General features: G+C 48.4%; 11 protein-coding genes across 11 annotated transcripts; 7 read left to right on the top strand and 4 right to left on the bottom strand.

Moving 5' to 3' along the window:
* Positions 1-1,818: 1,818 nt before the first annotated feature.
* On the top strand, positions 1,819-4,398 carry ABOM_005092 (putative homeobox and C2H2 transcription factor; the record flags this gene model as incomplete). The annotated part of the gene is made up of 1 exon (XM_022532221.1): positions 1,819-4,398. One exon carries the CDS (start codon positions 1,819-1,821, stop codon positions 4,396-4,398), a length of 2,580 nt encoding a protein of 859 aa, XP_022390473.1.
* Positions 4,399-5,278: 880 nt separating this feature from the next.
* ABOM_005091 (uncharacterized protein) lies at positions 5,279-6,433 on the top strand (the record flags this gene model as incomplete). Its single annotated transcript, XM_022532220.1, has 2 exons — positions 5,279-5,732; positions 5,808-6,433. 2 exons carry the CDS (start codon positions 5,279-5,281, stop codon positions 6,431-6,433), a joined length of 1,080 nt encoding a protein of 359 aa, XP_022390474.1.
* Positions 6,434-6,773: 340 nt separating this feature from the next.
* Positions 6,774-7,415, top strand: ABOM_005090 (uncharacterized protein; the record flags this gene model as incomplete). Its single annotated transcript, XM_022532219.1, has 1 exon — positions 6,774-7,415. The coding sequence occupies one exon, from the start codon at positions 6,774-6,776 to the stop codon at positions 7,413-7,415; it is 642 nt and encodes a 213-aa protein (XP_022390475.1).
* An 811-nt stretch (positions 7,416-8,226) lies between these two features.
* On the top strand, positions 8,227-9,460 carry ABOM_005089 (putative ubiquitin-conjugating enzyme; the record flags this gene model as incomplete). Its single annotated transcript, XM_022532218.1, has 4 exons — positions 8,227-8,288; positions 8,358-8,452; positions 8,536-9,310; positions 9,370-9,460. 4 exons carry the CDS (start codon positions 8,227-8,229, stop codon positions 9,458-9,460), a joined length of 1,023 nt encoding a protein of 340 aa, XP_022390422.1.
* Positions 9,461-10,554: 1,094 nt separating this feature from the next.
* On the bottom strand, positions 10,555-11,964 carry ABOM_005088 (putative CUE domain protein; the record flags this gene model as incomplete). Its single annotated transcript, XM_022532217.1, has 1 exon — positions 10,555-11,964. One exon carries the CDS (start codon positions 11,962-11,964, stop codon positions 10,555-10,557), a length of 1,410 nt encoding a protein of 469 aa, XP_022390421.1.
* Positions 11,965-12,880: 916 nt separating this feature from the next.
* ABOM_005087 (uncharacterized protein) lies at positions 12,881-14,029 on the top strand (the record flags this gene model as incomplete). Its single annotated transcript, XM_022532216.1, has 1 exon — positions 12,881-14,029. The coding sequence occupies one exon, from the start codon at positions 12,881-12,883 to the stop codon at positions 14,027-14,029; it is 1,149 nt and encodes a 382-aa protein (XP_022390420.1).
* A 589-nt stretch (positions 14,030-14,618) lies between these two features.
* Positions 14,619-16,944, top strand: ABOM_005086 (Zn(II)2Cys6 transcription factor; the record flags this gene model as incomplete). Its single annotated transcript, XM_022532215.1, has 4 exons — positions 14,619-14,684; positions 14,740-14,825; positions 14,876-15,902; positions 15,958-16,944. 4 exons carry the CDS (start codon positions 14,619-14,621, stop codon positions 16,942-16,944), a joined length of 2,166 nt encoding a protein of 721 aa, XP_022390419.1.
* Positions 16,945-17,270: 326 nt separating this feature from the next.
* On the bottom strand, positions 17,271-20,421 carry ABOM_005085 (2-oxoglutarate dehydrogenase family protein; the record flags this gene model as incomplete). Its single annotated transcript, XM_022532214.1, has 3 exons — positions 17,271-17,788; positions 17,847-20,226; positions 20,284-20,421. 3 exons carry the CDS (start codon positions 20,419-20,421, stop codon positions 17,271-17,273), a joined length of 3,036 nt encoding a protein of 1,011 aa, XP_022390418.1.
* Positions 20,422-20,888: 467 nt separating this feature from the next.
* On the bottom strand, positions 20,889-22,248 carry ABOM_005084 (putative dihydrolipoamide acetyltransferase component of pyruvate dehydrogenase; the record flags this gene model as incomplete). Its single annotated transcript, XM_022532213.1, has 4 exons — positions 20,889-21,005; positions 21,061-21,243; positions 21,319-21,702; positions 21,760-22,248. The coding sequence occupies 4 exons, from the start codon at positions 22,246-22,248 to the stop codon at positions 20,889-20,891; spliced, it is 1,173 nt and encodes a 390-aa protein (XP_022390417.1).
* A 1,126-nt stretch (positions 22,249-23,374) lies between these two features.
* On the top strand, positions 23,375-24,381 carry pex7 (putative peroxisome biosynthesis protein (Peroxine-7); the record flags this gene model as incomplete). Its single annotated transcript, XM_022532212.1, has 2 exons — positions 23,375-23,421; positions 23,478-24,381. 2 exons carry the CDS (start codon positions 23,375-23,377, stop codon positions 24,379-24,381), a joined length of 951 nt encoding a protein of 316 aa, XP_022390416.1.
* A 452-nt stretch (positions 24,382-24,833) lies between these two features.
* On the bottom strand, positions 24,834-25,778 carry ABOM_005082 (DUF1014 domain protein; the record flags this gene model as incomplete). Its single annotated transcript, XM_022532211.1, has 3 exons — positions 24,834-25,338; positions 25,456-25,559; positions 25,725-25,778. 3 exons carry the CDS (start codon positions 25,776-25,778, stop codon positions 24,834-24,836), a joined length of 663 nt encoding a protein of 220 aa, XP_022390415.1.
* Positions 25,779-26,681: the final 903 nt, after the last annotated feature.

Here is a 26,681-nt window from a genome sequence, read left to right as displayed (position 1 = left end):
CTTGTTGTAGTACATGCCATTTGTCTCAGCTCAATAAATAGACTCTTTTCCTTTTCCATTCGTAACAGGTCCATTCGTCATACAGCAGAAACGGATTGATCACTCCCGCCCGAGCTTGATATGGCACTGTAGTAAGCCCGTGACCACATAATACATGAATATGCCGTTGTATTCGCAATTGCTAGCTCTACTTGATAGACATGGGTACTTGTCGCAGCCTCCGGTCCCATCCTTGTCACCGAGTGGTTGTTCACTCAGCAATGATGACCATTTGCTACTTTTTAAGCGCAGCGCAGCCCGATGCAGCTTCAGGCAACAAATACACACATACGCACAAGATGTATTTACAGCTGTATGGAGCGTTCTCCTGTAAGCATGGGCAGTAAAAGACTGGTATGTATTTATGAGACTTAATCGGTATCCCGGGGTCTTTCATTCTCAAGTACGCCGGCTCGGGATAAGTGCAACCAACAATATGGAGAAGGGTATGAAACGTACTTTCCAGAGCGACATAGTCTTTAGATTTGAAGACCGTGCATGCCCTGCACATATATATGTACATGTGACATTGCCCTATTATATGCAATTCGTACACAGGAAGTATATTCTCTTGCGGGCTCCCGCAGAATCCAGATTGATAGATATGCCATGTTATGCCCCCAAACATACAGCACGACTGTCTGGCATCTAAGCACAAAGCGTCTTGTGTATTGTACTTTAGAAGCATAGGCACGTTAGCTAGATGAGGTCATAATATGAACTCGTCAGAAGTGACATGCCCCTAGAGAATGGTTAAGATTGGAGAATTCTAGTATCGCGCTAACTAGGACAGGGTTTGATACCTGTAGTAGCAAATATCGGTGTGCTCTTCTTAGGTATAGAGATAGACCAAGAATCAAATATGGTGTGATACGTTGCATTGTCTGTAGGTGAACTACTACGTAGTAGTAATAGCAGCCCCATAATGATCATACTTATGTGTTTAGTATATTTAACGGGTGATGGCGTTTGCATTAGCGCGAGAGCTTATGAAGCACGGGGCAGTGGTGTAGATATCACATGGGCAAAGAGGGTAAGACATTTTGAGCGACGATGACGCAGAATCTATAACGCTTGTTTTCATGCCAAGTTTAGGCGGTCTTGTTATTCTTCGTAGCATACGGAGTAGAATATTAAATATTTAGTTGGAAGGGGAGAGGTTCTCGAACTCCGGGCTCCGATATCGTCGGAGAAAACGGCCCGATGATTCATGGTTACTGCCTTAGGTTAGTCTGGGCGTGGAAAAACCCCCGCACAGACATGCATGGCCGAAAAAGGCATGGCGTTGTCATTGGAAGGGCGCGCAGATGAGTCGTGACCCATTCTTTCTTGGATTCTTTCTCGCTGTCAATCAGTTATTGGATAATTGAGACCACCCTGTTCTTGGGTTATCGATAAGGGCGCTACCTCCATAATTCGATATGGGTCGTCGGCGGTGCCGATTGGGGCCGAATACGATCTTCACGTTCTGAAGGCGTGTCCTAAGACCAAGGATAGGTAGAAGGATGTGGCCCAAACATCGAAGGTACTAGCAGTGTTGGTTTCGGCATGCTTTTGATACCCCAGACGAAAAAACCGTATCCTACTTCCCATCCTCGTCGCCCATCTTTCTCCCCCACTACCCATTCTCTCTGTATTACCCGCCATCTTTGTTCCCCCGGCGATTTGTTTCTCATTAAGACTGCATTGATTATTACCCTTTCCCTTGGCTGGTGTCCCTGAAGCACCGCAGCTTCTAGTTAACTCGTAACAGAGTTAAACCGGAGCATCACCGCCAAAATGGAGTTCTTTGATTTTGACGGAGCCTCATATGGGTCCCAGTCGCAACTTCGTGACGATGATGTAGCTTCAGACAGCAGGGATTTCGATGAAAATGATGATGCTGTTGCCAACTACAAGTCACTTCTTCTGGATCAACCATTGGAATTCCCTAATGATTTGCTGGAGCAAGATGTTGAACCCGCCATCAAACAATCCCCGGGTTCGGCCATGGATAACGGTGTTTATCCCATGGGTCGTGCTAAAGAGCCCTGTGACTTTTGCAGGAACATGGGACTGGACTGTTTTGTTGCCAACAGGGGAGTTATGCAAAACAGTGGATGTACCTGTTGCATCTCGCTGTACCGAGAGTGTAGTTTCACTCATACCAAAGCACCCGGCAAATTTCTGGACACATTACACCCGATTAATGAGAATACCTACATCCCAACCGGCGGCTTAACGGGGAAGAAAGCACTTAAATCGGCTTACGGTGCAACCTTTGTTGGCGATGTTGATGGTCGGGGAGCAAAAAGTAGTTCGCGACTTTCACGCGAAGCAGTCCGCATTCTCAAGACATGGTTATACGAGCATAGCGACCATCCGTATCCCAACGAACAAGAGAAAGATGAATTGAAGCAGCGTACAGGGCTGAAGCGGACCCAAATTTGCAATTGGTTAGCCAATGCCAGACGGCGTGGTAAAGTTCGTCCCGTTCCACGCAGCAGCTCTCCGGTTCCCGGTGCTATGGATATCCCGAGGCAACAACAGCTGGATATACATCTCATGACTCCACTTGAGCGTTGGAAGCACTCCCCTCCTGAAAACGAACCTGCTGCCACATCTGATATTCTCCGAGCCTTGGTGAACACACCTTTAAATTCTGCTCGGCAGCGATCGTCTCAATCGAGTCACGTGCGTTCCCATTCTCGGAAGACTGGGTCAAGCAATGACTCAAGCCATGGCAACTCAAATATATTCCGTGCCCCTTCCATTAGTAGCTTAGAGACAAGTCGGTCAGCCACTCATTCATCTATATCTGACCTGTCATTTGCCTCCGCCTTCTCCCATAGATCCTCATTGGGGTCATTCGGTTCCATGGACCGAAAGGATCGTCGCCGCCGCCGTAAAGCCCCAGCACCCATGAACACTTTCAATCAACAAAAGACTCGCAGCACTCGTATCTACCAGTGTACCTTCTGTGCCGACTCCTTCCAGACCAAGTATGATTGGCAACGACATGAGAAATCGCTGCACTTAGCTTTGGAGAAGTGGACCTGCTCGCCTCACGGAGGTGTCGTTTTCATGGACGGCGCAAACCGTTGTGTATTTTGTATGGCGGCCAATCCTGACAACGACCATCTTGAATCGCACAACTTCAGTACATGCCAAGAGAAGTCCCCTTCTGAGCGAGCCTTCTATCGGAAGGACCACCTCAACCAACATCTGAGGTTGGTTCATGACGTCAAGTTCCATCCTTCAATGGATAAATGGCGAAGTAATACCTGCGAGATAAGGTCGCGGTGCGGATTCTGTACAACTATTCTCACAACGTGGAAAGACCGAGTTGACCATCTAGCTTCCCATTTCAAGAGTGGTGCCGACATGACTCAATGGCAGGGAGACTGGGGTTTCGATCCCGATGTCGAAAACTTGGTCGAGAACGCGATGCCCCCGTACCTCATTGGCCAGGAAAAGTTCACATTGGATCCTTACAAACCTTCGCGCGCTACAGGGCAGTCACCGAGCTTGACAGTGCCGGGAGACGCTAACTGCTATGAGCGTCTCCAGCGCGAGCTTATGGTTTATATACATAACCGCATGGCCGCCGGTGTTACCCCAACGGATCAGATGCTGCAAGATGAAGCCCGGCGCATCATTTATGAAAATGCCGATCCTTGGAACCAGACCTGCGCGGATAACCCAGTCTGGCTTGGAGTTCTTAAACGTGTCGCTGGACTTGAAGACGTTCCGGGCTCAGAGCATGTTCAATTCGCTAACTTGGGAATGCAACCGCCTTATGCTGCCCAAGGTGGTCTAATGCGCCCGCCCGTTGAGACCAACTCCGTAGCTCGAAGCATATTTCATCGTTATCCCTTCAGCCAAAGTCACTCTGGCTCTGGATTCCAAAGTCCCGCTTTCCCAAGCACTGGTCGGTCCTCAGCGGCAGCGAGCGTTCCAGGGAGCTCAAACGGTAGCTATGCCGGTAGCTTTGGAATGGTAGCCCCGGTGACACATTCTGGCTTATCCACTGATTGGGGAAGCAGCCTCTCAGCTGGGGTCTCATCGTTTTCGACGCCTATGAGCGGTTCAGTGGATCCGTTTGTGCAAATGGGATTTGATCCTGAATTCCTGCAGCAGCTGAATAACCGTTATGAGGAGTTGGATTTGGATGACCTACAAGGATTAGAATTAGGGGGAGACAATCGGCATGAGGGTGACCTCCTACCTGGAAGGGACGAAAGTAAAGTGGACACTTTGCCCGGCTCTAATGTCGGGTCTGCACCCATTCCTATCCCCAGCCCAAAACAGACGGATGTTTTGATGGCCGATGCTGTTCCTTATCAAGGGCCACAATCACCAGGCAATGGTGGTTTCTGAGAGTAAAGGGTTGGAACTGTATATAGTGGACCATGATTTTGAAGCTGTTCAAAAGTTTCGTGATGTGTTCTTTTCTTTCTTTTTTTGAGGGAGGGGGGGGGGCGGGGGGCGCTTTTATCCTCCCTCTCAGTAATTTTCATGCATAGTTTCTCAACGATTCCCAACATGGCAGCGGTGTTAGTTTATATATTGAAATTAATCCAGAACGATTTGCCTTCCGTCTAATTAATGATCGCATCAAGGGCGCAAGTGTGTAAGCAATAAGCCCGATGATTGGCTGCATGTGATGGGTGATCATCGGCAGGGCGTACCCGTGATCTTGGGAATGACACACAAATTACTTGAGAAATACCAGGTTAGGTTCATAGTTTCACCCTAATTATCAATGTTTTGTAGGCTGTCGGTAACTGATGTGTAGGCACTACTACTAGTCGTTGGTAGTATGGAAGTACGGAGTGCTGTTTGCCTGTTTGTTTGTCTAGGGTTCTGGATGTCAGTGACCGACTGGTTTAGTTGGGGTCTATCTTTAGGGTCTCCTTATCGGAACGACTTCAACTGTGGGTCAAAAGTCGTTAGATCGCCACTTTGACATGTGAAACTCGGAGGTTTTTCGCGTCTCAACGGTTTTTCCCTGCATGGATCGGATGTTTAAGCATCTACAGCGTCATTTGAACCATACCTCGCCCTCCTCATCATGGCTGGAAAGTGCTCACAAGATCTTTTCAAGACGAAGGAACTCATCTGAACCGTGATTCTCTGGTGATCATATCTCCCGATATTATGACACTGCTGCGTCAGATCCAAGCTTCGTTTCTATCACCCGAGTCCCGACCTTAAATTGCCCCTCATCTGATGCCCTTCGCTTATCACAAAGACTACCATGGAGAAAATAGAGACAATGGACGAGCAGGCAACTCTGGGAGACACAATGATTCTCGCTCAGGGGCTTCCCGATTTTCTCCCGGCTGCCATTCGACGACACATCCCCCGTCTGTATCCTTCGCTCCATCGTGCGGCGCAGTCGGACTCAAATATAAACGCGGCAAGAACAGGCCACAAGCTCAAGGATCCTAGCTTCTCCTCATCTTTCTCGGAGCCGGAGTTGACATTGTACGGACAAAAAGCTGATTTGACCTTGGGTGACCTGCAGCGCCCTGCTACTGCGGGCAGTAGTAGTAACGATCAGGACTCGTGCGGTTCTTCAGTTTGTGGGAAATCTTCGGACATTAGTTATATCACCTCTTCCGAAGAAAAAAAGGGTGTAGAGTCTATGGGGTTTGCGATGTCCAAATATGAAGAGGAGACTGGACTGCGCTGGAATCATGTCGTCCCAGGTATGCATCCATACCAACACTGACATGTGCTGTAGATGTAGAGAAGTATAAGACCGCCTCTAACTATATATATAGCGTTTCAATTCCTCCAACATGCAGGAGTGGAAGCCCAGCGACGCGATTATGACAGCCACCTGGTACGGTCATTGTACATGGATGCGCTATGCTATCTTCTCCAGGCCCTACCGGCCGATTTGACTTATGAAGAAACTGCAAGAATCAGAAAAAGCCTCCCTGGCCGAGTTTCCAACTCTCTCGCTGCTCCTTCCGCAGCTGGCTTCGTTAACCAACCTGTGAACCCAAGACACCCGGCCGAGCGCTCTTACCTCCACCGGTTACTTGCCTCGAGTATTATTCACTTCTTTCTCCTGCTTCAGTTCCTGATGCCATACCTCAAGATTGTGCTGCACCGACTCTACCAATTCGAACGGTCCCATCGGGTTACTGAGCGCGTTGTGTCGGCGAGCTTGGATGCTGCCGATAGCTTGGGCAAACGGAGCTTGAGTCTGGGAACAACGGTTCTTAGTCTCCATGATGGGAAAGTAGGTGTTGCGGTGTCAAGTCTGGCTGCTTGGTGGGTCGAAGGTATTGCAGGTGGAATTTACGAGGGGATTGGCGAGGGCATGACCATCTTAGGGTTCATTCGGCCAAATCCCGGTGTGGGGGTAGGGACACAGATGCAACCCATGCCAAGTGATTGAGGTTGGTCTTTTATTGCTGTATAAGTTATGTTGAGATGTTTAATAGAATGTGTATCCAAGGCTATCTGGTGGGACAGAGGCCGGGATGCTATAAGGGCGGGTGCGTTTGCCTGATTGCTGCCTATTCATATAGATCCCTTGCGTTAGAGTTAATAACCACAGTCTGTTGTTTTAGTTGCCACGTCTTTTGCTTCTATAAAACATTTGTACTTTTAATAAGCGAGCGACAATCGAGGAGAGGGGAGTTCCAAGGCTATTTTGGCCATTTAACAGTGTCTTTGCGAATGCTATACTGTTCGACATCTCCATATTTCGTTCGGCCCATTACCCCCAGTTTATTATGGACGACGATAACGACGATGTTGTTCAGCCTACAAAGGAGACGTTTGATCGCGTGCTACGTGAAAGATATCCATTATGGTCGAGTTATGTCGACCTGGAAGGCCCTAGTTCTCTCTCAATCCAATGTATTGATCTCAAACACATACTGGGCCAAACGCCATCATTCCTTGGACATGGGTTGATTCCTGAAACTGAGTCGGCCCCGTTCAAGTGCACCGAGAGCTCAGGTGCTCTTTATGTCAATGGTCATTCGACTTGGAAGACTTCCAATGGGGACTGCCAGTTGGGGCCCAAAGAAATACACCGTACGCGTCTACTTGCGACTCAAGCTGCGATGAATGTGGAGCTCTCAGATTCTGCTCCATTCGCAGAATGGCCTGGCGTTCAAGGTCTCGAGGAGTACGACGAGGGTAACTACATTGCAGTATTGGTTCTTGCTTGGGCTTATATACTGAGTGCTCGATGGTCTGAATTGTTGAGTAAATCTCCGGAGCACCGGTGTATGATTACCTTGAGGAAAGAGACTCCCCGATGCGAGGACCCACTTTCACATAGCAGGATTGAAGTAGACATCGGAGATGATGCCAGCGACGATGAAGTGCATTGGTGGAATGCCATTCTGTCAGCCTATGAAGGATAGAGCATAAAGACAGTTTATAACGGCAGGATGTATGTCTCGCCTTGGGCTGTTGCGATACCAGGCGCCACCGTGTTAAGAACTAAACAGTCGCCGAGCGCCAAAAAGACAACCGCCTACTTCAGACAGGGCTATGGAGTATTTAGCCCGTTTCTGCTGCTACAAGCGTTTATATGGTCAATGCTCGGCAGCGTTGTCCGCAGTACTTTGCATCCCTTTTGTTTGGACCAATTCAATATCACTCCCTGTTCCGATAGGGAGGATGACGGTGACGTCAACGAGGCAGACAGACGCAAGGGCAGTGGAGAATTGGATTGATAGGAGCGCATGATAATAACCTTATCAAGGTAGAATTTCCAACGAAGTCAATGGAGAATGGGACTTCAAGAAATGGTGGTCATACATAGTGGGTGTTCGGAGATAGCGGACATAACTCGTTTGTTTTATAGGGTTCGGAGGACCTGACCGCTCCATTAAAACAGGAAGGCGGTCTACTGAAGCCGCCATAGTCAAACCTGCGACCGAGGAAAAGGGGTTCTTTACTTGGATACTTTAATGCTATAGATTCCACCAAAAAGGCTTCGTTGGATCTGTAAAGTATGTAGCATAATAGGCACATTGCAGGAACTACAGTGAAGTTTTTGGGCTAAAAAACAAATCGTTTTTTATGGTCTGATCAATCGGAGATGCTAACTGTGTCAACGATACAGCCATCCCGCGGAGTGTTCAAATGATTCTGCCAGAAAATAGAGCAGCCGTCGCGTGTTCCTAAGCGGTAACTCAACAGCAGCATCACGGAGTCTCATACAGCAATATGTCCACCTCCAGATTGCCTAATATCCCCGCTCTGCGTAAACACCAACTTCTCCTGGAATTGTAAGTTTCATTTACTCTATTAGTGTTGTTACAAAAAGAAGCCAAATTGACATATTTCAACTGTACTAGTGCGAGTTTAACTCATGCGGCCCCTCTAGGACTCTATGTGAGCCCTGCTCCGAATGATCCCACTCTCTGGACGGGAGTTTTATTCGTTCGTACTGGTACGATATTATCCCGTTGATTGGGATAGGCAAAATACTTGGATATCACCTAGAGCTAACCAAATTTCTCCGGCAATGCTTAGGTCCATATGCTTCTGCTATCCTCCGTTTCCAGATCCGATTTCCGCCTTCATATCCCGATCTCCCACCTTTGGTGACCTTCTCTACCGATGTATTCCATCCGTTGATCGTTCCCCTTACCACATATACCTTTAGCACCAACGCTTCGAGCGAAGATCCCGTCAGTGCTTCAGATGAGGAGCGATTACCGCCCGGCGGATTCAGTCTCCGACATGGATTTCCCCACTGGTTTGGCCGAGGTAAACGAAATGTGATCAATTCAGCGGACTCTTTGAGAGCCGTGAGTGTTAGTGGCTCCAATACCGGTGGTGATGCAGCCAGCAAAGACTTGACTCAGAACCCAAACGAAGCCTCTAGACCTACATCTCCGTCGACGAATCAAGCAGATGATGATCGAGAGGAGAGTGCTACATCAACACCAGCAGAGAAATCCATCGAGATAAGGGAGAATGTCCCGGTTACTGCCCTATTAAATTATATTCGCTCTACATTCGATGACGAAACAGTTCTCGACTCATTGCCACTCGAAGCTGCTGGGAATCCAAGCGCTTGGCATGCATGGAAGGCTCATAGAAAAGATAGTAGCAACGCGACCCTTACAACTAGCACTAAAAGAGGAATCCCGCAGGCGCGGCTTCCTGGTGATTGGCATTGGGATGGGATTTGGGCCAAGCGAGTCCAAGATGAGGTCGAAGCGAGTCATTCGGAAGCAACATTGTTTGGCAATGCGACACGAAGCGGAGGAACTGAGGATTTGGTAAGAACAGTCTCCCCTCAGTGATTCATGAGCTGCTGGGCACTCCAAGGCAGCCCATTGTGGCTATCGCTGACCGAAGCTTACAGATTCGTTTTTCTCGATTGGACGACACCACGCTGACCTCAGTTAAAGAGATGATAACCCCACGGGTGGAAGAAGCGCACCATTAGTTCGATCCCTGCGATTTATACCCAATTCATTGTTCATGTATGACAGGAAAGAAAGAAATATCTGTACAAACTCTGGCCCGCTTGTTTCCTTATTTGCTTGCACCATCCATTGGTACGCTCTTTCCCAAATAAGCTGATCAATGTATATCTACGATTTCTTGCAACAGGGCAGAAGGCTTCTCTTCATGATCTATCATTGCCTACAGAAGATATCCTCATAACTCTTTGCATACCGAATACCCACTGCATCCATTAGAGTAAATAGACCTACAAGCATGGCTAATCAATACGACACCTTTGTTGTCATTGGACTGGTTACTATTCCGATATTCCTTATCGGTGTCATCTTCATAATGGCTCTGGCTCTTTCGGGGGCCTGCAGTGGTCGGCTTCACACTCACTACCTCTTCTGCATCAATCCCCCGGAGAGACAGAAGGAGAGAGCCTCTACTCGTGCCAGTTCTGACGTCCCCGATATAACAATCTCTCCACCAGCGCCCACTGCGAAACAGGAATCAGACCAGGAGAAGGAGATGGTTTGAAGGAGGGGATGGGTTGTTATCTCTGACAATGGGAGTTAGCTGAATAAAACAACGACAAGCGCTTCGAAAGCTTAGTTGATTTTGCCAGGCATTACAATGTACCTGAACAGCGTCGTTATCCCTATCCACGAGGCTCTTGCATACGATCCGTTGGCTCGAAATTTGAACCGTTGATTAGGTGAATACTCGACTACTACCAGATGGCAGCAGGTTGATATTGTAGACTGCTGTTGGGGTATTAGTTGCTGCTGGCCGAGTCAACTTTAGTTGAGAGATGGTGGTTACTTCGCCACTTGCAGGCTGGGTGAAATACCTATGCTTCTACGTACCCTGATTCTATACTTAGTGGTTTATAATCGAGAATGAGATTTTGGGATTCTTTAGCTTTTGTTCAACTTTGGAAATGTGATGCAGGCTTAAAAAGCACTATCCCTTTTCTTCTTACATCGCAGAGATTCGCCATGCAATAAGTAATACAGTTGGGGTATGATGCAGACAACCGCGAAGACTATAATAAGAATTGATTATCTCGATCACAATGCTAGCAAAACCTTATTCATGTACAAAATTTCTCAAGATAGGCGCAGTATCTTCAGACTGCTTCTTATTCCAGACTGGTTCCCCGTCGTCATCGAACTCAGCCCACTGGAAGAAACCACAACTCTTTTTGCCAGGGGCAAAGCCTCCATAGCACATCCACATATACCTGCCTCTAGTTTGCCGCTTGCGCTGAGCACAGCGCAGAATGGCATGCATACCACACCGACAACGAGGGGTGTTCCGTGGATGCAGGGAGTCGCGATACCAGCGATAAGTGATATTGATGCGGCGGTTTCCGGACAATGGGTGTGGTGAAACCGTTTGGGCAGGTGCAATGGCGTGTTTCCACTCTTCTTGCATTTCGGCATGCATAACTAGCAGAGAGTTATGGGGGAGATGAATGGAGATTTGACCCTGAGCATCGGCGCGAACGTCAGATGCCACTCGTGACTGCTTCGGCTCAGATTGTGGTGTAGGCGTATCTTTCTCACTTTGAGAACCCTCATCATCATCATCATCATTGCTGGGTACAATCCGTCGAACGCGGAATTCTCGTTCTACGCCTAAGCTCAGACTGCCGATGATAGCTCGTGGACCGAGGTAAGTGAGTTCGTCCGAGTGATACCCGACGCTCTCTGACGGACCATCGTAGCAATTGACGAATGCGGCATTTGGCATCCATTCTTTAGGAGACTGGTACTTGAGCTTTTCTCCACCGGGATAGAAGGTTTTGATGCGGTGATTTACTTCACTGTTCACAATGTGCTGCACTTTGGCGGAAACAGCTTGCATATGCGGTGTGATCTGACGCACATTTGACCGGTAGGTCCCGCCGTACGTGTACTCTGACGTATGCTGGCGGTACTCCTCCGGCGTAGAAACGTATACGCTAGCTGAATGAGGACTCTCAACTGTTCGGTCGAACAGCTGGAACTTATATCTAGAGAAATACTTTGATTCCTCCAGAAGCTCTAAGAGGAGTGCATTCGCCTGCTCTGCTGGAAGGAAATTGTGGATAATTGTACATGGCGTGTGGGCCGCGACATCCTCTGGGGAGTATAGGTGCAGGGTTTTCCCCTTCTTAGTCAGTGGTTTTCGTTTGATGGGTGACTCTTTCCCTGCGCCTGGTTGGAGGACAAGAGACGCCAAAGACGTCTGTACAGATGGTGTACCCGGTACCACCCGCTTCTTAGTGGGAGGGGCTTGTACTGGGATCGTAGATGCGGCGGCTTCCACGGATCCGCTACATGAGACGAGAACGTCCAGAAGCGTCTCCTGTGCAATCTCCGGGAAAAGTGACACGAGCAGTGCTAACTTTACATCTGTTGAGTCCTCATCCGGGAGTGGCGATTCTGATGGTGATACCGTCTGCGGGACTGGTGAGCTGGGCCGTGGCCTCTTTCGGGTTAGGAAACGGTCCATAGATAGGACTCACGACTCCAATTTGAAGCCATGGGGTAATATAAGGCTATGGGGTTGTGAGGAGAAATCGGAACGCAAGATTCAAGTCCAAGATGCGATTGACACTCCGGAAGCCACGTGATTGCTCTGGAAGTGGCCAATCAGGTACTGCGAAGCATATGGCGTGGAAGTAAACCATCTGAATACTATATGAAGAGCTATGTACTACTAGTACTTTACACCCCTCTCGCTTATCCGATGCAGTTAAAACATGCTCACCGAAATATCCTCGCACAGGGTATCACAGAGCTATACACTAGAACCAAACTCCCCGCATTTGATGTCCACGAAGTACCGGTACGTTCATCGGTGCCAAATTACCCCCGAAGTCCGCCTGACCACCTACAATCGTACTCGATGATTATAGGATGGCTGTAGAAGGGGCATTGTTTGTGTTTCATTGCGCGTCAGATGTGGTCGAACTTCACACCGACTCCTCATTTGTTATACCAAGATAAGAATATATGAGAACCAAGCCATCGAAAGTTGGTCTTGACTAGGATTACAGAGATGCAACATCCAATCCAATAGCATCCTTGAATTGTGATCGAAAGCTCTCTACAAGGATCTAAGCTCATGCTCCATTCATATGTCTGGGATTGTGACATTATTACTAAGGCACCAATCCAACATGTTGTTTGCTGAACAATTGTCTGTGCGCATTGACGTGCCCCGGGTTACATTAAGCAGAATTACGAAGCAGACTAGATTATAATCTTGCTTGTTTGGTCGTAAGCCATTTAAGTAAGGTTTCAACGGACGACAAGACAAACTCATTTATCTTGCACCGTGGCATAATAAGCCCCAGCTTTCACCGACACCACAGGACTTCCAGTTGAGGCCTTGAATTTCCGCCTCAAAACTCGCCTCCCCGACCATGATGCACATCCCTTGCTCCCTGAATTCCACGCCGTTCGAGTCCTTAACCGAAACACTCGAATTTCCGAATAAGAGTTGGAAGCAATGGTGGTACAAAACTGGCCCAATCCTAGCCAAGCTTATGATATCGTCAGACTATAGCATCGAGCAGCAACACCAGTATCTTGAGTTCTACACCCGTGTCGTCGTCCCTTTCCTGGGACCCTATCCACAAGTAGTTCGAAGTACTCTTACCCGGAGTGGTCTTCCTGTGGAGTTCAGTGTCAACTACCAGCAGCATGGAAAGCAACCAACTGTTCGCATAGCCTTTGAGCCCCTCAGTGGAGCGCGAGGTACCGAGACAGTTACCTACGATCGAGATATAGCGAAGGAGTTTCTCTTCACCCTGTCGGAACTGAACTTCAAAGGGTTCGATCCGCGATTGTGGGACACAGTCTCTCAGAACATACATATTGATGCGACCGAAAAAGCCACGCTGCAAGAGAGCAACATCGATGACACATATGTGAGAACGCAAACGCTGTTCGGTTTCGACCTTGTCAGAGATAGCCCTATATCGGTAAAAGCCTATGCCTTTCCGGGGTTGAAATGCAAGGTTTCTGGGCATTCCTCACGTGAATTATTGATCAACACGGTTAAAGACTTGCAGAGAGAGGTAGACTGCTCTGAGGTGTTTTCAATGGTAGACCGTTACTTGCAAGAGTCTAACTCGTATAGCCCGTACACTTTCTTCTCGTGGGACTGCATCGAGCCGTCAAAATGTCGCCTCAAAATCTATATGTGCTCGGCTAGTATGACGCGGGCGAAACTTGAAGAAGCCTGGTCCTTGGGCTCTCGGCTACAGGGCCCATCGGTGGACAAGGGGTTACGGTATCTCTTGCAACTATTTGATCATATTCAGATTCCGGACGGAGAGCTTGAGATCAAAGTAGAACATGATGACCGAAGCGACGCCTCCAAGACAACCCCGTTGATGTGGAATTACGAGATGCGAGGCGGAGATCTATCGCCGTTAACTAAGATCTACTTGCCTGTGCATGGTGAGAATGACCTAAAGATTGCTATCGGGATTGCACATTTCATGAAGGAAATCGGGATGGTTGACATGGGCAAATCATATTTGGATACTATCCAATCTTATTTGTAAGTCTTGTCTTATATATTGTTGAATGGTGTCTCATCGAACTCAAACTGGATAGTCCCGGATATGATCTTGGGCAGACGGATCGTCTGACATCCTGGATTTCTTTTGCATTTACGGAGGATATTGGAGTCTATATAAGCATATATTATCATTCTTCTACTGACAATCCATGGGCGGCGGAAGAGAAGCAGTAGTGATCTCAATTTGGGAACCGTGACAATTGACTCTGGACTTGTGTTTGAGTCTAAGTACTCCTGGAAAGAAAAGAAAAAGGAAGAAGAAAAAAGTGCTACGTTTTTAAGGTAGTCTGAACAGTTGATTGTCATAATTGTCTACATCAGAATCATATCAGGTCTTCATGTAGACCCTGTGTCTTAGGGCTAACCGGGAACGTTCGGAAGAGATCCGCTTCGTCCCAGCGGAAGAACTCCGTTTCCATTTTCACGACTTCGAAGACTCGATCTTTTCCCTTCCAACTCCCCTCCGATCATTGGCTGGAGTACGTTGCACAATTACCCTCTCTCGATGAATTTCAGTTTATTATGCTGATTAAAGTATACCTTACCATACATATCTTAATATACTCGCTACCATGGACTCGCCGAGGAGGAATCGGAACCGCGCCGCCTGCCGCCGCTGTCAACGACGGAAGATCCGCGTATGCTTCTGCTCTATAACTTGTGAGCTTCTGCAGCTGACGCTAGCGTGTACAGTGCGATGGGCAGACTCCTCGCTGTGGGTCATGCCAGAAGGCTAATACTCCTTGTATCAATGATGGCAAGCAGCTTGTTCAGCGCTCGTTAGTGCTTAACCTGCCCCTAGATAAAAATAAATTCTAACCTTGAACAGGTATATCGCGAGCATGGAGAAACGAATACAATGGCTGGAATCACTAGTAAAAGAAAATTGTCCAAACGTTGACTTGGATGAACAATCCAGAGACAACCTTTCCCAGGAGGAAGAGCCAGTCCTGACTGAGGACCACGAGGAAACGTCTATCCTTAGTCCTCAGAGAGAGCTTGCCCCAAGCGAGGAGCAGGGCCCGGGGCAAAGCAGACAGCAATATCAAAGTTGGCCACCTCATCCATTGCGCTCTCTTTCTCGGATGGAGTCTCGACAGGCCCATGAGATAGGACTTGTCTCGCTCTCACCCGGAGGCGAACCCCGCTATATTGGGCCTTCAAGCGGATATTTCTTTGCAAATCTCGTATTCTCTAGTGCCGGTCGGCATCAGAAGCGACGGAATGCTGCCAATGATTCCGTGGGTTCATTATCAGGAGAGTCGACCGCTCTCGCAGCAGAGATTCTTCACACACCCGCTACTTTGCCCCCGCGACGGGAAACTGCTGCCGAATTATCAGCTAAATACTTTGAAACCATTCACATCATTTATCCCTTTTTGCATCAGCCGTCGCATATGAGCTACATAGATCAAATATACTCGCCGGAAGAGGTTAGCCCAGTAGTGGCCTTTCAGGTGTACATGGTTTTGGCTATTGCTGCCACTGATCTCTCGCGGAGGTCAAAAGTCCGCCTGCCTGCTGAAGGATATTATGCGACAGCAATGCAGCATTTTAGTAATATGTCTCCTGATGGAACCTTGGGCGGATTGCAGTCATTGCTATTACTCATGGTGTATGGGTTCCACAACCCATCTTGCGGAATCAATATATGGAACCTAAACTACCAGTGCCTGGCTTCTCTTATTGATTTAGGGTTACAGCGGGATATACGAAACACACCATCTCTGAAAATCTCTCTATTGGAGCAGGAAATGAGAACTCGGGTTTTCTGGGTGGTGTATACATTTGACCGGACGATAGGGACAATGATGGGGCGACCGGTGGGTATCCGGGACGAAGCGTGCGATTTGCGTGTGAGTACTTCGCCTATACTTAGACTACTTCTGCTTGTGGGACTAATGGTTATAGCTTCCTATGGACATCTCGGACCTTGAGCTGATGAGACCTGATGCCCAAGAAAGATCACCTGACCAGCCACCTTCTCATATATCATTTGGCATACACTTATTCAAAGCTGCCAGACTGAACTCGGAAATCAAGTACGTCATGCACAGTATATCACGAGAGCCACCAGCCTACGCCTATCCACCCATTCGAGACATATTCGCTTGGCAAAGGGAGATGTTAGAGCGTCTGCAAACCTGGAAGGTCGAGACACCACATGCTGACAATATCAACAACATGAGCGCCAAGCTCTGCGAAATCAAATATCATGAGATGATGATACTAGTCTTGCGCCCCAGTCCAGCCATTCCAGATCCATCCGAAGATTCTTCCATCCTATGTTTCAGACACGCGATGGAACTCTTGGAAAGCTTCAGGGAACTGTATAAGCATGACTCCCTGCAGTATAGCCGGCTGGTTGTCCATTCAATTTTTCTGGGCACACTTGTGGTGCTTCACAGCATTTGGAAGTTGCCAGATATTTCTACAAATATACAAATAGATGAGCTCTCAAAAAATATAACCACCGCCCTCAATATTCTGAGCAGTATCGGCGAATATTGGCTTGAAGCCCAGAGAGCTAGGGACTGTATCGATGACATCTCAGGTGTGACTATGAGGCGACTTTTGAAAAGTCGAGGCTCGGCAGCGTCAGCGGCTACTCCACGGCTTCGTTCAAGAATACGAGCTACGAATCATATGCAACAAAGTTCTAATATCTCTTCCCAATTGCCCTTGGGACAAGACGCAACAAACCAACAACAGGAGCTCATAGACTTGGATACAAACCCAACCAGCTTTGGTGATTTCAACACAGGGTTCCCGGAAGCTACACTTGATCAATCAGACTCATTGCAACTGTTTGGGGACCCCGCGTTTGAGGAGTCATTTGGATTGACTGGTGTACCGGATTTTGATGGCCTCATGTGGGAGCTTTTCAACCTTTCGTGAATCGCTCGAGATCCGATGTATATATATATTGGTACGGCATACTTAGAAACATCTTCTTCGGCCTCTTTCGGCGCGCTAGCCGAAGACATGTTAGGCACCTATCTCGATTGAAGACTACTTTTACTGCATTCGAAAGCATCCCCAAAATATCCTTGGATGTTATGCTTGTAAGATTATGTCCTCTAACACATCAGACAACTTGACCATGAACGACACGGAAGTTCCTCGCCAAATTTACTCTTCTTGGGTTTACTATGAAGGGGAAGCTACCAACTAGGGAATTCTAGCTCTATATAGATGGCGTTGAACAGTTACCGGCGAGTCAGTTACTCAAACTGAAAAGCATCATTCAACAACATTTGCTCCTGCAGTGCATGCAATGCCTTATACCCCACAGCCACACCTGATGCCGGCCCTCGCCCTGCAAACCTCACCCTCTTATCTCTGTGGTTCTTTGTCTTTTGCAAGATGAGGTCCATGCGCGGCATCACATGGCTCCAGGAACCCCCATTTAGTGTTTCCTCCTGGCACCAGACGATATCCTTCGCGTTGGGGTAAGTATCCAGGTTTTGTCGTACTAGTTCCCAAGGGAAGGGATGGAGTTCCTCGACTCGTGTGATGGCTGTATCCCTCAGGCCATGGGTTTGGCGGTACTTGAAGAGGGCAGCATAGACCTGGCCTGAGCAGAAAATGACACGCTTGATATCCTGAGGGTCATCTATGGTTTTGCTGTGCTCAGTTTCAGACAAAAGAGGTTGGAAGTAAGGCGTTTCAGTAAAGTCTCGAATATCGGAGCGAGCAAGGGGATGGCGGAGCAGAGATTTGGAGAAGAGGATGATAAGTGCTAAGTTAATAATTTAATTAGTGTTACGACACTATCGGAAAGGGAGAGGGATAAATACGCTTTCTAAACTCGCGATGGATTTGCCGGCGCAGGACATGGAAGTAATTGGCCGGGGTGGTCATGCATACTACTTGTATATTGCAATCCTGATCCTGCCGCTTCAGCTGCCCAGATGATGGGAAAGACCTTGAGTCTTCATTTCCTAATTGCAGGAACCTCTCCAATCGAGCTGATGTATGCTCCGGCCCCTGGCCGTCGTATCCGTGCGGCAAGGAAAGGACCACACCCGACCTTTGGAGCCATTTGTCTTCAGATGATGCAATATAATTGTCGATAATGCACTGAGCATTGTTGGCAAAGTCTCCGAATTGCGCTTCCCACATCACTAGTGCATTTGGGTCAGCTAGCGAATAGCCGTACTCGAAGCCCATCGCGGCATTCTCGGTCAGCGATGAATTGGTAATGCTGAAGAGACCTTGACCTTCACCGAGGGTGCTTAGTGGAATGTAAGTGTTGTTGGACTGTTGATCGTGGAGTATTGAATGTCGCTGAGAGAAGGTGCCTCGTTCTACATCCTGCCCGGAAACACGGACAGTCGTGCCCTCTCGCAATAGTGTGCCGAAAGCGAGAGCCTCAGCTGTTGCCCAGTCAATATCCTTTCCAGAGTCGACTGTCTGCTTGCGACGAGCGAGGATACGCTCTAGATTCTTGTGTAGTACGAAACCTTCGGGGACCGCAGCTCCCAGTTTCTGGGATACAGTCTCCATAGCCTGGTGGTCAATGGCTGTCACCTTTGGTGGTAGTGTCTCTCTTTCTAACTCCACGGGTGATTTCACACTTTTCCAAGAGTCGATTAGCCACTCGCGGGCATCAGGTTTATGATCGCCACTCTTTTCCAGACACTGCGTAAGCTTGTCCCATGCATCATTCTTTATGGCCTCCACCTGCTCCCGTGTTATGATGCCTTGCTCAATCAGCCCTGCCTCGTACTGGTCTAGAATATGGACCTTATCAGCAATCCGCTCGTACATGGTAGGCTGAGTGAAAGAAGCTTGATCCATCTCATTGTGTCCGTTGCGCCGGTAGCAAATGATATCGACCACGCAGTCTTTCTTGAATCGTGTGCGGAAATCAGCTGCAATAATCGCCGCCGAGCAAACCGCTTCGACATCGTCTCCGTTAACATGGATAACTGGTGCATCCAGCATCTTAGCCACATCTGTGCAATAAGGCGTCGACCTTGCCTGCCACATATCTGTGGTGAAGCCGACTTGGTTGTTAACAATCACGCGCAGCGTACCGCCAGTGCTATACCCGGGCAAGCCAGACAGCCCCAAAGTCTCATATATAGTGCCCTGAGCGGCAAAGGACGCATCCGTGTGCACATTTAGCATCATTACGGACTTTTGGCCATCCGCAAGTCGATCCTGGATCCCGCGCGTCTTGCCCATAGCAACCGGGCTCACTGAATCCAAATGCGATGGTTGAGGCAGCACATTCATGTACACTTTCTTACCGGACGGTGTCACGCGCTCACCACTACTACCGTAATGATATTTAACATCCCCCGGAATATCCCAATAAGAGGTCCGCTTGGGATCGAAATCAAGGAACATGGATGCCCCATCCTTCCCGACAATATTGTACAGCATATTCATGCGGCCTCGATGCGCAACTCCCATTTCAATCTTATCAACACCATTCTCAGCTGACCTATCAATCGCAGCCTCCAGCGCAGGAATATAGCTCTCGACACCGTCTAACCCGAACCGCTTCTCATTCGGAAACTTTGTCGCAATGAACTTTTCCCAACTAGTAGCGCGGACGAGACCATGTAGCATACGTCGTTTCTCCTCGTCAGTGAACTGATAGCGCTGTGCGCCCTCAATACGAGCTCGGATCCAGTCCACTTGCTCCTGATTTGAGATATGCATGTATTCAATCCCCGTCGTGCTGCAATAAGTCTCCTCGCAGGCAGCGATAACCTCCCGCAGAGTTTTGGGCTCATCGGATGTGAAATCCTGCACAGAGCCTGTCCCAACGGTGAGCACGACATCGAGATCCTGCTCACTGAGCCCATAGTGACTCAATTGCAGCTCTTTCCGACGAACCTTTCCTTCGTTCACCATTCCTAGCGGATCAGTAGCTGCATACTCGTGTCCCCATCTCTGATACGCCTGGATCAGCTGAATCGCCTTCAACTGTTTGACAGTGGAGCTATCCTCTCGCGAACTAGCTGCAATTGATGTCCTCAACGATCCTGTCACCAGACCTGGAGGCGGCATAAATGCCTGGTCCATGGGTATATGGCCATTCTCGACATTGTGAAAATACGCCTGCCATGAAAGATGTACAGAGGATGCGTCATTCTTCCACGACGAATACATCATGTCGATGTAGGTTGCTGCGCTTCCTTGCAGAAAGTCATCATTGTGGATCTAGAGAGGGAAAGTTAACCTTTTTTTGCCAGAATTTCCATGTCGAACGATACTTACTATTTCTTCCTTGGTGGCGTGTGCAGTAGCCGGAACGGCATAGTGTTGTTGTGGGGGTGAGAAAAGACAGCGGTGTGTGTGATATGTAGAGCCGACTCTGCTCTGACGAGCGAAGTATCGTGCCCGCGATACTAACATTGCGGTTATTATTCTTTGCTTATATTGTTTGCATGAAATTGAGAAGGGAGACCAGCCGGATTAGGGTTCGGCTTAGGGATTATATGTACATATAATAGGCATGGGTATATATACACCAAAGGGGTGGGGAGGTTGCGACTCTATAAATGATCTAGAAGCCGATGATCTCTGTTCCCCGCATGCTGGTTAATAGGATGCTTTGTATATGTTATTTGCACAGTAGTGTGAGTGCGAATCGGTGTAATGGCATCTCGCCGGGAGCCTTTCGGTGGCTTGAGGAATTGCCGGACTTTTAGCCGATGTGTTGTCTCAGTTTCCTGGGTTTAGAGAAAGAGATTTTCTGTGTCCCCCATGGGCCTCTTTCTATTTCTTCTACTATGGATATCTCCACATCTCTAAAGTGGAATATCGACTAACATCGATGCGGTGATCTTAAAAGATAAATATACTACTTACAATAATGCAATTCACGCGATAAGCATACTAGCCGGGTCCTCAAGATACTTCTTGACCAGCGTCAAGAACGTTACTGCTTCACGGCCGTCGACTAGCCGATGATCGTAGGTCAACGCAGTATACATCATCTGGTAGAGTCAGAATAATCTACCAACTTACGCAGAACAGAGAGCAAGGACTTACCGGTCGAATCTCTACCTGCCCATCAATAGCTACAGGTCTCTGCTGGATCCCGTAAATCCCAAGCACAGCCGTCTGCGGGATATTGATAATGGGAGTGCCGAACAACGAACCCCAGATTCCACTATTGCTGATCGTAAAGGACCCACCGGTCAGATCATCCATAGTCAATTTGCCATCGCGAGCCTTAAGAACGGTAGATGTCAGTGAACAGATTCTGATTATATATACAAGTGCTAGTAGCAACTCTGAGCGATTCACCTTTTTACCTAGTTCCGCGATACCCTGTTCGATTTCCACGATGCTCCGGCTTTCCATGTTACGTAGTACTGGTGTCACCAAGCCTTTGGGCGTCGCAACGGCGACGCTAAGGTCGATGTAGTCGCGGAAGACAATCTTGTCGTCATTCTCAATGGACGCATTGATAGCCGGAGTCTCCCGAAGAGCCAGCGCGGAGGCCCGCGCCACCGGTCCCATGAAACCCAGCTTGACACCGTGTTTCTGGAGCACGCCATCCTTATTCTGCGAACGGAACTCCATAATTTTGCTCATGTCTACTTCGTTGAACGTCGTCAGGAACGCAGCTGTGTTCTGCGATTCTTTCAGACGCTCTGCCGTGCGCAGGCGCATACGAGACATTTTGACCTGGTGGTTCGATAATCAGCTACCTGATGGGTACATAGAATGGATGAATGAGCTTACTTTTCTCTCTGATCGACTGCCTTGGAAGGCTGATACCGGACCTTGGCTGTGTGGTACGGGCAGAGGAGTGGGTGTCGAGGTCGTTTCTTTCGTTGACTCTTGGGAGGGCCTTGTTTCCCTAATAGGCGTTTGTTGTTTTTGAGTGGCTTCCTGAGGAGGTTTATAAGTTCGCTCCGCTTGCGGTGGTGGTGATTGTGACATTGTATCGCGCTTTTCGAGGCTAATCTCAATAACAGCTTGTCCCACCGTGACGATGTGACCCTCGCTGACAAGTAGCTTTGTGATCGTTCCGCTATGTGTGGCATTTACGGCGACATCTATCTTGTCAGTTTCGATCGAGGCGATTTCTTCGTCTTGTTCAACGTAGTCACCGACTTGTCTGTTGAAGGTCGACAGGACACCCTCGGAGATGGATTCGGCCATGGAGGGAACGCAGATGATCTTGGTTTTAGCCGCATAAAGGGTGGATGCGCTGAACTGGCGTAGCATCGAAATTGCCAATCATGTTTCTGACTAAATACAATTGGTCTGACAGTTGATGGACGCGTGCACCGACTAGACAATATGTTGGACGCGTGTAAAGCTAATGTAGTTCGAAGGGCGCGAGAGTAGCAGCCCCGGAGATGATGCGTTGCACGGCTTGACATGATTGATCTGGGGTATCTTAGATACTGGAGATATAATCACAGGTAAAATAAAAGAAAGGTAAACCGAGAGAATCGGCTTAACTTCAGGAACCCGGATATCCGCATCGGCAAAGCAGCATTGCACCGATATCTCGGAAATCCGGCATCACTTGGCAACACATACACGAGTTAGTAGCAGGAGCATCATGACGAGTGGCTTTTAGAGCGTGACAAGTTATTCCCATGATTTTCTCTCGTTAGAAAGCTGCATCTTTATGCTAAACGAGAGTAGCATTGTATCAGGGCTTATGTGATGGTCTCAAGTCGCGATACTAGGCCGGCGTGCAGTCAGTCAGCTGTTCATAGCCAGAATGATCCTTTATCTTTAGTATTTTTGATATATGTGTGGCTCTTGGGGTAAGTTGTAACTGCGGTATGCGTCCATCCTACATGATCATCTGCATTGTGAAGAGGAAATCGGCTTTAGGTCGGTCAACAATGCTAGGGATGTCGGCTTTAAGAGGGTTGTAATAGATATAACATGGTGATGCAAGAATCGAACGTACTTCGGCAGATTGTTGTTGAGGGGAGAATGTATATAGTTGTTAAAAGTGGATATACAATCAATACAACATAATTCTTATGACGTTGCCGTTAACCACGGGGACTCCACCAATCACGGCAAATGGACCTCGGCTCAAGGAGGTGAGAATCTCCCCGCAACACGTTCATTTGATTCCAGTCGCCATTCAGTTTGCGACATGATCTTTTACCGCAGTCGCTAATCCACGACCACCACCGTCTCCTTTTCGACTTACTTACCTCCTTGTGACATTAACAGCGTGGTTTCGCCCCGGACCATCCTCCAGAACCATGCTGCATTTTCGCACGGAGGGCTATAACGGCTGTGCGGTTAAGTACTCCCCGTTCTTCGATAACCGGCTGCCGTCGCCGCGTCGGCCAACTTTGGACTCGTGGGAAATGGGCGGATGTACGTTTTGGAGTTGACTCCAAACGGAATTGCACCCGTGAAATGGTACAGGTTTCCATTGAAGATGACCAAGTCAATCCATTCTAACCAGACGATTCCAGGTTTACCACCCAAGACTCGCTCTACGATCTTGCATGGTCTGAGATTCACGAAAACCAAGTTCTTACAGCCTCCGGTGACGGTAGTATTAAGTTGTTCGATTGCAATCTGAGCGACTTCCCCGTCCAGAATTGGAAGGAACACAACCGTGAAGTTTTCAGTGTGCACTGGAATCTCGTCGCGAAAGACCGCTTCTGCTCCAGCAGCTGGGACGGTACTGTGCGCGTTTGGACCCCCGATCGTCCGCATTCTCTCGTCACTCTTCCTACACACAGCTGCACTTACTCCGCATCCTTCTCACCACATTCTCCTGATATCCTTTCCTGTGTTACGTCCGACTCTTACATCCGTCTGTTTGACCTTCGCACTCCGGCTTCCGCCTCCAACCACCTCACTCTCCAGATCCCCATCCATGCGACCCCGGTATCTCCGATTCCTGGTAAACCAGGCGTTCCGCCAGCTGCCTGTCCTCCTTCCGAAGCTCTGACGCATGACTGGAATAAATATCGACCGTCTATCCTGGCCACCGCGGGCGTGGATCGGACGATCCGCACCTTCGACATTCGTGCCCCGCAGCAGGGCCCACAAACCGTGATGGTCGGACATGACTACGCTATCCGCAAGGTCTCCTGGTCGCCGCACTTATCCAATGTTCTCCTTAGTGGAAGCTACGACATGACCTGTCGTGCATGGAACGACCAGTCTCCCCCTGGAGTTGTTGGGGATGTCGACTCGATGCGGGCGGGTCCTAGTCCAACGATGGGAGTGGAGATGGGTCGAATGGCGCGTCATACAGAGTTCGTAACCGGAGTCGATTGGTGTATGTTCGGAAGTGAGGGATGGTGTGCCAGTGTGGGATGGGACGAAAGTCTGTATGTGTGGGATGTCCGGGCAGTCATGGGATAGACGCCCATCCGATTTTGGATGACCCGTCTTGGTTTATTTCTTCCTTCTGTATTGGATATTAGATTGCATGATACCATTTCCTGACAGCGATTGATTGGCCTGTCGGATATTGAATACTTTATGACTACGATTCTGGCTATTAAGTACTGTTGTCACTTGGGGTATAGAATATACTTTTGTTTTTTTTATTGTTAGACAAATCTATACTATACGACATCAATCATCACCATAAGAATATGAACCACCTACCACGGTGACGTAATTTAGACATGGCATTCTCCCATCTATGTCCACCGTCGTGAACTCACCGTGAAACCAAAAAGCCAAAGCCGGGTATATCAAGACAACAGGACCCATTTCAAGCGTCCTGTGTGAAAAATAGCGCCCAGAGGAGCACTTCCTCCTTAAGGGAACATGCCAAACCCCAATTGAAACGAAATAAGAAAGCGGCTTTATTTCGTCAATCTGGCCTCCGTCTTCTTCCTCTCCGCATCGCGAATAGCGGCAATCTCATCCTTCGATGCATCAAAAGCGACGTGCACCTGGTTGAATGGATTCTCCTCACTCTTGTCGAATTCCTTCTTAATGAGGTCCATGCGCTGCTGCCTCCGCAGACCAGGATTCTCCTGCTCCACCTCGGGCATCCTGCGCGCCTCATACGCCGCATAAGCAGCCTTGTACCGTCTCTCCGGGTGGCGATCGATCTTCGCTGAATCCTTGCCCGTCAGTGACAGGGCGTCCAACGCGTTATCGATACCCGAGGCATTGAGAGCCGTTCCCTTACGAGACGCAGGCTGGTCGTCAAGCTGGGAGAGGTCCAATCCGCGGGACTTCTTGACCGGTTGGTTCGATTTGCCCTTAGGCTTAGAGGGTTGGGAGGCTTCTTCGGCGGCGAGTTGAGCGTCGCGTTCGGCCTTCTTACGGGCTGCTTCTGCTTTCTTGGCTTCCTCGGCTTCTCTGGATTTGGGAATTTGATTAGCATACTAATTGCACGAACGGAGAAACCATACCCCACATTGGAAGTCTTTCCCCCTTCCTGCTTAAATAAGAGACAGACAAAAGGTCAACACTCACTTCTTAGCATTATTACCCTTAGCGCCCTTCGCCCACTGCTTATCCTCCTCAGCTGCACGCTTCTGATCCTCAACGGCCTTTTTAGCGGCAGCCGCTTCCGCTTTCTATTTCAAATCCATACTCATCAGCAATACAATCCATATATATCTTGTTGGTCGCGTGCCATACAGCCATGTGGCGGGGGCGGGGCAAAGACAAAAAGCAAGCTCAGATTTATCAGATCCGAACATATTATCAGATCGGGATAGGGAAGGGGGGCTTTCACGTACGCGGGCGTTTCCGGCTGCCTTCTTGGAGTTATCGCCGCCCTTCTTGGGACCCATTTTTGGAATATTTTCTCTCCTGGTTTTCTTTATTATTGGGGGTTTGTTGAATGAGGTATGAAGAAGTGTTTGGTTGGGTTTCTTGGAGGGGTGTGTCGGAGCTAAGACCGATTTGGAATGGGGTGGAGCCTGACTAAACATTTCACTTATGTAACTTTATGCAGGTTCACATGATTGACGTAGCCCTGGTCCTTGTTGCTGTATAGATCTGCGGACTATCATGTTCGAAAATCATAGGTGGTTCTAGCTACTACTTGTACGTAGTATTGTTGTGACCTGATTGATTGAGGATATTCTATAAAGCATCACAAAGGCTATGATCGGCATCGCCACTGCCTAGAAACTGATAGGACTGGGACTGAAAGACCGGGCTGTGATCATCCATCCGCCAGGAAGGGACCAGATCGGTTGACCGTAAGCCACGTCTCACATCAACATGACTTCACGCCAACTGAACCAATAAGAAGCGGAGTACAACCAGAACTTGCAAACAATCGCGAAAATCCACTTACCATTGGAGACCAATAGAGAGAGGTTCCATGAGACTCGTCCCAAGAAAAAGGACGCGTCCTCCTCACTCACGCCTTTCGAATGGGATGCCTGGGGGTAGGATACGGTTGGCCTCAGGCAAAGGTGTATATAGCTGGCTTTATTCCATGCAGTCATTGTTGCTATCTCTGACGTTCAGACACAATTTGACAATTCTTTTCTTGTACCATGGATCAAAAAGCTCTTTCCATCCAACGAAGGTATTCGATACTGCAGACAAATAACTAATATTGGGATGTAATACAATACTCTAATATTGTATGGCTATTAATTAACCTAGGTCTTATGTTGTAGCCCTGAAGAATTATTGTATAGTCTTTATCTATTCCGTTAAGTATATTAATATATATCTAT

This window comes from Aspergillus bombycis, assembly GCF_001792695.1.
Source record: "Aspergillus bombycis strain NRRL26010 chromosome Unknown contig00029, whole genome shotgun sequence".
Classification (NCBI taxonomy): domain Eukaryota; kingdom Fungi; phylum Ascomycota; class Eurotiomycetes; order Eurotiales; family Aspergillaceae; genus Aspergillus; species Aspergillus bombycis.
The sequence above is the reverse complement of the archived record's forward strand: the minus strand, read 5'-3'. Positions and strand labels throughout refer to the sequence as shown.